The 11,484-nt window shown below is 40.7% G+C and overlaps 1 protein-coding gene across 1 annotated transcript in view; it reads right to left on the minus strand.

Moving 5' to 3' along the window:
- The window catches only part of ANKRD35 (ankyrin repeat domain 35), a 29,470-nt gene extending 25,164 nt beyond the window's left edge, over nt 1-4,306 (minus strand). Inside the window, exon 1 of the mRNA XM_056819313.1 lies at nt 4,130-4,306. Within this exon, the coding sequence (XP_056675291.1) occupies nt 4,130-4,168 (39 nt within the window). The 5' untranslated portion in view covers nt 4,169-4,306. The remainder of the gene's footprint in view (nt 1-4,129) is intronic.
- Nucleotides 4,307-11,484: the final 7,178 nt, after the last annotated feature.

Genomic DNA, 11,484 nt, shown 5'->3' on the forward strand with positions numbered 1-11,484 from the left:
CAACAACAAATCAATGCTTCTGATTATTTTCTATTCCCAGGTATCCTTAAACATTTATTAATTCACTAGGTCAAATCAACAAGGCAGCATAATGAAGTATTTGGAGTCAGAGGACCTGGCTTCAAATTCTATTATTTCCACCTATTACCTGTATGACCTTGGGTAAATCATTTAACTACTTTCTCTTCTCAGTTTCTTTATCTGTAAAATGGGGAGAGATTGGGTCAAGTTGTTTCTGAAGTCCATTCCAACTCTAAATCAGGTTCTGAATCATCACATATATCCAGACCTGGGATCTAGGTCTTGGGAAGGCAACAGGATTCCAGGATCCTGCCCCACTACCTCCTAGTAGCATCTTAAGGATACGTTGATTCAGTACTTGGATTGGCTTCATTTGAGTGGGCATTTCTTCCACCACTGGGGATCATAAAATATCTTTCTCATCCTGGGCAATACAAGCTCATGCCTACACATTGAAGACCTAACCAATATGCTGGGATGTGGGCTAAACACTTTTCTTGGGTTCTCTTCATACTTTGTGGATACCAGTACAGGATTTGGGTTGTCTGCATATTAGCCTTCATTCTCACTGCGTGACCAACCCACTTCCTTTTCTGGCTATACATTTGATGTCTTGATGATGTCTTTTACTACTTTTCTCATTCAAGTCAACATTGGTAATAAACTTCATCCTACTTTTGCCCACCAAATGTCTTTCCATTGATCTTTAGGAGATCTGTAAAAACCTGCAGGAAGCACTAAAGTGTTACCAAAAGTCCAAAGAGACAAACCCCAAATAAGTCACCTGACACAAGGAAACAAATACCAAATAAGTCATCTGTCACAATAAGGAGGTTCAGGCTTGAGCCTTCTCATTCTCTACTCACTAGAGTCTTTGCAGAGGTCTCTACACCCTCTGCTTTAACTCCAGCTTCCTGTCTAGGACATCCTATAGAAACAGAAGTGCCCCAGCAGGTAGAAAGCAGGTTGTACTGTCCCTGACAGGTTGAAATGGGAAGGAATAGACTATATTAAGAGTCGGTGGTGAAACCAGGACTAGATTTGGAGAGACCTTCACTCTTAGCCTTACAACTGTCAAAAATAATATAAATCTTTTTAAAATTACTTTATTTAGTCAATTTAGGACATTAGAAATAATATAAATCTTAAGCCAACCTGATGTCAAGGAGTTCTAAAATTAATTCCTGGCCCTGCTTCTTACATAGTAAGCTCAGTAAATTATTTATCTGTAAGCGTGTGAGATATGCCAAAAGGCACCACACCTGGTTGATTGAAACCAAGTCATATTTTTTTAATATTCTACCCCACCTTCAAAAAAAAAAGTTAGAGGTACTTAGATAATGTCTATAATGATTTCTGCTTATGCAGTAGCCTTTTCCTCAAGATAAAGAAATAGAACTCTAGCCCTGGATTCAAGGAGTAGGAGTGGGAAAATGAAGCTCCTAAGATATCTGGCATGACTAGGAAGTCGAGATCTGGGAGGGGCCAGGGAAGTTGTTACTCTATTTCCCTGACAATTGGGTCCAAGGAGGTTGGCCACCCATTGGGTGGAGGAATTTACGATGAGAGAGGTGTGGGGGAGTTTCATGAGGAAACCAACAACTGCTGAAACTGATCTGGTTTCCACCTTTCTAGTTCCCAGGCTTGACTGAGAACTCTGGGAAAATCCTGGGACTAGCACAGTGGAGAGGGAGGAAACAGTTATTCTCAGTGCCCTAGACTAATTTTCCCATACCAGAGGTGGAGGTGAGCCCACCAGCCTCCTTGGAGAGGAGAATGGGGATCCAAAGACTCTCAGGAATCAGGGAATAGGCTATGTTATCAACAACCACGGATACTAGAATCTAATCTGAGGGCAGGGATCACATCTTAAGCTTCACACATTCTCTACAGCAACCAGCCCTTATGGAAGAACTTTTAGTAAAAGTAAGCTCTAGAGGCAACAGAGTGGCTCAGTGGAAAGAGCCAGGTCCAGCAAAAGGTGCTGAATTCAAATTTGACCTCATATACTTCCTAGCTATGTGACCTTGGGCAAGTCATTTAACCCTAATTGCCTAGCCTTTACTGCTTTTCTGCCTTGGAACAGATACTTAGTATGGAGTCTAAGATAGAAGGTAAGTGTTTTTTTTTTAAATCTACTGTTTGATTGAAATAGGAAGTTGAACAGAGGAGTTATTATGGTGAGAGGGATTAAGGACATGCCTCAGTAGACTTCTTAGTATTTTCATTCTCCAACTCAATTAACAAACATTGATTAAACATCTATTATGTGCCAGGCACTATGCTAGGCAAGGAGAGGTGTGGGGGGTGAATGAGATATAAAGAAGGAAACAGCCTCAAACCTATAAGAGCTTTCATTAAGCCCATAAATCACTTCCAGGCTTCTGTTCAAATGCCCACACTGCCACTTATTTAGGCTTCCATTCAAATACCCACTTTTATTTGGGTGACCCTGGGCAAGTCATCTAATTTTATGATCTTCAGTGTTCCCACCTACAAAATGAGGGGGTTAAATAATATGGCCTCTAAGGTCAGTTGAGTCAGTCAATAAACATTTATTAAGTATCTACTAGGCAGCTTAGTGGCACAGTGGATAGAATGCCAGGTCTGGAGTCAGGAAAACCTGAGTTCAAATCTGACCCTAGAGGCTTACTAGCCTATGACCCTAGCCAAGTCTATTTGTTTTCACCGTTTGCCTCAGTTTCCTCATCTATCAAATGAACAAAAAAAGGAAATGATAGACCACTCCACTATTTTTGCCAAGAAAATCCCAGATATGGTCACAAAGAGTTGGACAGCACTGAAGAACAACTACAATAAAGTATCTACTATGTGCTGGGCACTGTGCTAAGCACTGAAGATACAAAGAAAGCCATAAAACAGTCCCTGCTCTCAAGGAGCTCACAGTCAAATGGGAGGGAGACAATATACAAACTATGTATAAAGGAGGTATAAACAGGATAAATTAGAGATAATCAGCAGAGAGAAGGCATCAGTTAAAGGGGCATTGAGAAAGGTTTCCGGGAGAAGGTGGGATTTTAACTGAGACTTGAAGGAAACCAGGGCAGCCAGGCACTGGAAATGAGGATAGAGAATATTCTAGAGCATTCTAGAGATGGAGGACAACTAATGAGAATGCCAGGTCCCTTCCAGCTATGAATCTTTGGTCTTAATTATCTGGGCATTTCTCACACTTGCTAATGGATAAACACCTCCAGGTCAGCTTGGACAAATCAATCTTGTTACAGGAGGAAACTTTATTTCTGAATTATTTGGATCAGTAACAGGACTACTATGCCTAGGGTAGAGCAAATTTTGAGCAGTAATTCCAATAACTGTGCAGGCCATTTTATCCCTAATGATCCCTAAATATCCTGTTGGAGATCTTCCCAGTTGGAAATGCTAAATCTTCTCTGTCAACCCTTTCTGGAGGCTTCTACTCCAAATTCTGCAGAAGAGGGTAGAAGTGTCTTGACCTCTAACTCTCTCAATTATTTCTATCCCAACACAAATCAAGGACCCAGAGAGGACAGTAGCTCCAAGAAATTATGAGAAGTTCTGGGAAAGGGTGGGGGTGGGGGGTGTTGGAGGGGATGTGTAGAAGGCCTGGACAGACCAGCCCAATGGCCAAAGGCTGCAGGGAGCTGGTTGGACGAATATGCCGCAGGCAACTCATCCTTTACCTGGGAAGCAGCCAGGAGAGCTGCTCCTCCTCTGGCACTGCCAGTTGGTCTGGCCAGACAGCAAGATGAACCTGCAGAGGGCTAGTGTAAAGAGATTCAGGGGCACTGGGAGAAATAGTGAGAGGTGAGTGGGACACTGGCCAGAGAAAGATCCCGAGAAGACAGTGGAGGAGGGGCAACGGAGGGAGAAGGAAACGGGGGGCCAAAGGGACTTAGGGGCAAAGGACAGGGGGGCACCCTGGAGGATCAACGGAGGAGAGGAACAAGAAGAGATAGGTATAAGAACGGCGAGAGGACCAAAAAGTCTCTCGCTCCCCAGCGATGTTAGCAGTTTCAGGGTAGCGCAGACCACTGGGCATCTCAAAGCCTGGACCCCTGCCTCTAGGGTGTCCTCACCCACCCCGCTGCATCCCCAGGCACCTTACCGCCACCTGTGAACTGGAGCAGGAGAATATCCGCTTCATGGCCGGGGCTGGGGCCAGGGCCGCCGGGAGAGCGGGGCTGGGGAGACGCGCAGGGAGTTGGGCCGAAGCGGACCGAACCCACAAGACTCGGCGGCTGCTGCCGCAGCAGCCCAAGTTGTCAGAGGCAGGAGGCGGAGCCCCGCCCCCATAGGACCCAACCTATCACAGGACGGAATCCCGCAGCACCTGGCGCGAGGCCACGCCCACCTCCCTGGTTGACCGGGGAGGCAGGGCGTACTAAGGCTACTCCGGGCTCTCTGCAGTGGCTGGCCCAGCCCGGGCCATAAGTTGCTGGTTTCTTTTCTGATGAGCCTAGGCTCCAGGAGAGGGTGATTAGAATGCCCAATCTGCCCAGGACCATGCACACAGAGAACAAACACAAACCTGGAAGCTGAGAGAATTTGAGTGGAACAGAAATTGGGGAGAAACCCGTGACAAGTGATTGAGAGGGTGGAGACATACAGAGCCCAGCTGATAAAGCATTGGACCTGAAGTCAGGAAGATCTGAGTTCAAATTTTACTTCCTAGCTGTGTGGACCTGGGCAGATTATTTAACTTCTCTGGGCCTCTTTTCTCATCTGTAAAAGGGGGATAATAGAAACTACCTCACATAGGTGGCAAATGGCACTGACAGAAGCAAAAGGAACAGAGCGCAGTGGATAGAGCATTGGATCTGGAATCAGGAAAATTTGAGTTCAAATTCGGCCTCAGATACTGACGAGCTGTGTCCACGACCTCCATGAAATTAACTTCTAGCAGCTTCTGTTTTCTCGTCCTTAGAATGGGAATAATAGGGGCTACATCACCAGGCTGTTGTGAAATAATATATCACAGTGCTTTGAAAACATTAAAACACTATGTAAATGCTAGGTTGATTGATGGACTTCTGGAGCAAGAAAAGGAGGAGACCAGGACTAAGGAAAGGAGGGAAAGAAATGAAAAGGCAGGAGAATGACCTTTACGGCATCCTCTTGTTTCTCGACTGAGAAAAATGCTGGCTTTCTATCCATCGATCTGATTCAAAGATCATTTTTAGACTGACTTTTTTTCATCTCTGATTTTGATCTGTTCTTTCTCCATATTTGCTTTTGCTGAAATTTGACAGTCAGGTCTGTATCTAGAAGGGCTCTCAGAGGCCATCTATTTCTACTCCTCCATTTTCCAGATGAGGAAACTGAGACCAGGGAAGGTAAAATGATTTGTACAAGGAAATATAGTGTCAATGGAAACAGTGTCAATGGAAACATAGCATCAATAGAAACAGTGTCAATGGAAACATAGTGCCTGACTTTGGTAAAGATTGGGATCATGGCTCTAAAGTAAGAGGATTGGGTTCAAATTTCCCCTTTGTTTCTATGAGATCCCAAGGTAAAGAATTCATGTGAAAGAGTTTTCACAGGAGTTAAGAGTTAGACAAAATATCAGAAGCCACCTAGTCCTATTTCACATCTAATTTAGAAACTTTTCTATAATATTCTCAATGTGTCTATTAAAAACTCTATTGAAGGAGAAAACTACTAGACCCTCAAAACAGCCCTTCCAATTGTTTTTTTCCTTACCTTCTGTCTTAGCATCAATAATGAGTATTGGCTCTAAGGCAGAAGGGTGCTAAGGGCTAGGCAATGGGGGTTAAGTGACTTGCCCAGTGTCACCCAGTTTTCTCCATGTATATTTGCTTGTCTCCTCCATTAGAGAAGGCCACATTTGAACACAGGAACTCCTGTCTCTGGTACTAGCTCTCTAACCACTGAGCAATCTAACTGCCTGTATACTATTTCTAATAGGTACCCTCCAAGTTTTAATAAATCTGATATCTCAGATTTTAATAAGTATGCTATAGCTATGAATTTGGAACCTTATCCAAACCAGGATTGAAAAAATATATAGTACGGGGGCTAGATTGCTCAGTGGGTTGAGAACCATTCCTAAAGACAGGAGGTCCTGAGATCAAATGTGGTCTCAGACACTTCCCAGCTGTGCGACCCTGGGCAAGTCATTTAACCTCCATTGCCTAACCCTTACTGCTCTTCTGCCTTGGAACCAATACACAGTATTATGTAAATATATCTTTATATTTACATTTTCAATTAATAAAATTAAATAATTTTTAAAATGTAACTTTAATTTTAAAACTAATAAAACTATTATTTATATTTAAATATAAAAAGGGTTTAAAGATATATTGTCTATAAATTTAAATATATAGAATTATAATATAGTAATATATTATTATAGATATTATTTAAATATATATTTAAACCCTTTACCTACTGTCTTAGAATCAATACTGTGTATTGATTGAATCAACACATATATACAATACAAGGTCAAGGATAGATCCTTGGAGGGGGGTAGGGGATGGACCACTTCACTAGAAACATTCTACAAGTTAATTTTGAGTCATTAATGACTAGTCTTTGAGTCTAGTCATTTGACCAGTTTTTAATCGCTTTACTATATTTTCTTCTAACCTATATTTTTCCATCTCATCCACAGGATAGCATGAGAAAATTTGTCAAAGGCTTTGATGGAATCTAGGTAAACTATTCCACAATACTGCCCTGATCTACCAGTCTAATAACCTTGTCAACAAAGAAAACAAGTCTAACCTGCCATTATCCTTTTATTTTTTGTTACTTTAATACATTTTACTTTTTGTTATTTTGAACTTAATGAAAATTAATAAACCTGACCATTTCCATATTCAAAAAACAGGAAAATGGAACCTTTTCTAAAACCACACTTCTGTTATGTACCTTTTTTAAAAACAAGTTCATAAATAACTCATATATTAGTTTCAAAGGCATCCAACTTGTGTGTCTCTCTGAATTTTCTTTTGTTCTCTTCAGTGCATTTTCATAAACCTTTCAATGGCCCTGTTTGCTTCACAATTCTGAATTGCTTCTCAATTCACAATTCTGAAACATTCTTCAGTTTCCAAGCAACCTCTAGTTACTCCTTCCCTCCCAACTTAGCTTGGGCCATCACTTTTGTTTTGATCTTAATTATCATACTTTCTTCTTGACCTTATAGGTAACCTGTTTAACTTCATGATCTCTATATTTGAATTCCCAACCCCCATTTTTCATCTCTTTTCTAATTCTAGCCCTGTGTCCATCCCAAGATCCATCCTATTTTCTTCTACTCTTGCTTTAGAATGCTGTTAGAGAGATAAATTTTTTTTCTTTGTTGCCTTCTTTTTTTTGCATCTCTATTACTAGCCTCTCCCCTCAAATTAAAAAAACAAAACAAAACAACCCAACTTCACCTTTGTACAAACAGATAAAGTATAACAAATCAGCACATTGACCATGACCAAATATGCCTGTGGTATGACATTCTGGATGAAGCTCTTCTAGCCAATTGTAAAAGTGAACATTGATTAAGGACCTACTATGTGCCGGGCTCTGTGCTAAGCACTGGGAATTCAAATAAGAAAGATATTCCCTGCCCGCCCTCAAAAAGGCTACAATCTAAAGGGAGGGACAGGACACAAAAGGAAGCTAAAAGGAGGGAATGACATGAGAAGGTACCCAGGATGGGGCATGGTGTTTATGGAATCAAAACCAAGAAGAGAGGCTGATGTGAAATGAAGTTAACTGGAAAATTCTGAGCCTTCCATAAAAGAAGGCTTTGGGAGGAGTTTATTCTTAGCCTTCCAATCAAAGAAAAGAGAAAACTGAGACTGCTGAGGAAGCAGGTTGTAGTATCAAAGTTGAATCAGTCTTCTTGGTGATGAAATATCAAGTAATGATCTTATCCTGGGGGTTGGGGATGGAGCATGAGCCATGATTCTCCTTTTCCTTTTCTGGATGTTTGCTGACTTCTTTAACATTATGCTCTAGGATTTTGCTAGTGTAGCATATACTCTGGGGCACCTATCCCAATTATATTAACTCCTACTTACAATACCAATTCAGGGTTTGAGAGAATGTCTCGTAGATCTAGGGGTTAATCCTGAGAGGTTGGGGTGTCTTTTTTCTTTTTCTTTTTAAACCCTTACTTTTTATCTTAGTGACAACTCTGAGACAGAAAGGCAAGTGCTAGGCAGATAGGGTTAAGTAATTTCCCCAGGAACACACAGCTAGGAAATGTCTGAGGCCAGATTTGGACCGAGATCCTCCGGACTCCAGGTCTGGTGTCATACTAGCTGCCCCTGGGGTGTCTTTCTAATATTTCCAAACCCCATTCAGTGTGATTCACCCATGATTACCTGTTGATTTCAACCAGCTAGATTTAATAACTTGTGGAAAATAGTATTTTACTAAGATAGCGAGATTCTCCCGCCAGTATATGTAGTATTTAGGGGAGAATAGACTCAAGTTTAGAGAACACATGTGGCCAAGGGGCAACTCATAGTTCATAGAAGCCCATTTTTGAAGGTCTCAATATTTTCACTTTAGGTAAGGTATAATAGTGGGGTATATTCTTTCTAAATGGTTCCTCATACAATTGTTGAAGTCACTTTTTTCTCAATCACTACTGTTCTAGAAATATTACTAAGATGATCGATTAGAAACCTGAATCCTCTGGTCCTCCAAAATTCACAAAGTCCTCAACTGGTAAAAATAGGGCTGGGAAGAGATCATGGCATGCTTCTCTCTTCCCCTTCAAGCAATTCCTTCTCAGTGGTGTCACTATTAAAATTAAGGTAAACTGAGGCACAAAGTCCTATGCATGATCAATTTATTAGCAAAGAACAAATTGCCAATAAATAAAGTCTTAGCCTCCTCATCAATAACTAAGACCCTGAGTTGGGGCTTACAGATCTTTTTTTTTTTAATCCTTACCTTCTGTCTTAGAATCAATATTAAATACTGGTTCTAAGATAGATAAGCAGTAAGTGCTAGGTAATTAGGGTTAAGAGGCTTAAAAGTCTCACAGCTAGAAAGTATCTGAGGCCAGATTTGAACTCTAGTCCTCCCATCTCCAGGCCGGATTTTCTATCTACTGAGCCACCTAGTTGCCTCTACAGATCATTTTTTAAAAAAAAATGCATTTTCCCCCAATTACAAATGAACAACTATGAGAAAGAACACTATCCACATTCAGAGGAAAAACTGTGGGAGTAAAAACACCAAAGAAAAACAACTGCTTGATTATATGGTTTGAGGGGGATATGATTGGGGATATAGACTCTAAATTACTATCCTAGTGCAAACACCAACAACATGGAAATGGGTTCTGATCAAGGACACGTGTAATACCCAGTGGAATTGCGTCAGCTGTGAGAGGGAGTGGGGGGAGGGAGGAATAGAAAATGATTTTTGTAATCAAGGAATAATGTTTGAAATTGACCAAAAAAAAATAATGTTAAAAAATTAAAAATAAACAAGTGAAAACAATTTTTAAGATTCGTTTTCTTTCTTCCTTCTCCTTTGTCCTCCCCAAGATTGTAAGCAAATTGATAAAGATTTTACATCTACAGTCTCATAAGACATTTTCCCATATTAGTCCTTTTGTGGAAGAAAATGCAAACAAAAAAAAGTGAAGATAGAAAATGAAATTTAGCATACTTTGGCCTGGATTCAGACTCCATCAATTCTTTCTCTGGAAGCAGAAGGCATTTTTCATCATGAATCCTTTAGGATTGATTGTCTTAGATCATTGTGGGTTGTTGAGAATAACTAAGTCATTCACAGTTGGTTACCCTTCAAGATTGCTTTTACTGGGCATAGACTTTTCTTGGTTCAGCGCACTGCACTCTGCATCAGTTCATGTAAATCTTTCCAGCTTTTTCTGATATCATCCTGCTCATTGTTTCTTATGGCACAATAGTATTCCATCACCTTCACTTATCACAATTTTGTTCATCCATTCCCCAATTCATGGGCATGCCCTCACTTTCCAATTCTTTATTACTACAAAAAAGAGCTGCTATAAATATTTTTGTACATACGGGTCCTTTTCCTTTTTTTTTTTAAATCTCTTTAAGATACAGCTCTGGTAATGATATTGTTCAGTCAGAGGGCATATGCTGTTTTAAATCCCTTTGGATATAGATCCAAATTACTTTCTAGAATGGTTGAATCCGTTCATAACTCCTGGAAGAGTGCATTACTGTCTCAATTCTCCCACATTCCCTCCAAACTTTCATCATTTTCCTTTCCTGTCACAATAGCCAATCTGAGGTAGGTGAGAGTTGTTTTAATGTGCATTTCTCTAATTAGCAGTGGTTCTGAGCATTTTTTCACATAACTATAGAAGGCTTGGATTACTTTATCTGAAAACTGTCTGTTCTCTCCTTGGACCATTTATCAGAGAAAGACCTGCGTCCTTATGCATTTGACTCCTTTCTCTGTGTATTTGTGAAACAAGGCCCTTATCTGAGGAATTTGTACATTTTTGTCACCATTATGATGACTGTGTATTACCCTCCATTCTATTTTCTCCCCTTCTACAGATCATTTTTATAGACAAAAGAGAGAGCATCCAGATTAAAGATCAGCCTAGAGGTGGGGAAAACAATCTGCTCTCTGCAGATCAGTTAGGCTGCCTAGCCAACCACCCCTCTTGTCATATTGTTGAGGATTGACTGAGTCCAACTGCAAGGTCAGTTAGTGGTGCATGAATAACAAACCAGACTTCCTTGAAGGACAGAGATAACAGTCCAGACTTCCTTGAAGGACAGCTAGTGGGATAGAGATAACAGATTTCCTTGACATAAGAATAGACCATTGATTTTGCAGAAAAACTAAACTCAGAGACAATGAGTAATTTACAGGAAAACTGAACTTCTAAACTTAAACTCAGAGACAATAAAACATGGCTTCGGCTGCTATAAAAATGTCAGCAGTCCTACAGAATGAGATCAATTATGAAGTAGAAGCAATTTGATTTTTTTTTCCAAGCTCTCTGCTGGGATGTTTTCTCTTCTCTATTGTCAGAAAAGACACTCGATACCAAACTAGTCTGCTAGTTTGGGTAAGACCCACATATCTAAGGATATAGGCAAGTCTCCTCAACCCTGACTCACGCACGTATACTTCCTGAGCAGCTTTGATCCATTTCATGCACTGGCTTTCAAGAATTTCTCTTTTTTTTGGGGGGGGGGGCAGCTGGGTAGCTCAGTGGATTGAGAGCCAGACCTAGAGATGGGAGGTTCTAGGTTCAAATCTGGCCTCAGACACTTCACAGCTGTGTGACCCTGGGCAAGTCACTTAACCCCATTGCCTAGCCCTTACCACTCTTCTGCCTTGGAGTCAATATTGACTCCAAGATGGAAGGTAATGGTTAAAAAAAAAAAAGAACTCACTTGATAAAGAGTTTTGAGCCAACTAAAATCTGTGATTGATTGATTGATGGACTGACTAATC

The sequence above is a fragment of the Monodelphis domestica genome, chromosome 2 (assembly GCF_027887165.1).
Source record: "Monodelphis domestica isolate mMonDom1 chromosome 2, mMonDom1.pri, whole genome shotgun sequence".
In the NCBI taxonomy this organism is placed as follows: Eukaryota; Metazoa; Chordata; class Mammalia; order Didelphimorphia; family Didelphidae; genus Monodelphis; species Monodelphis domestica.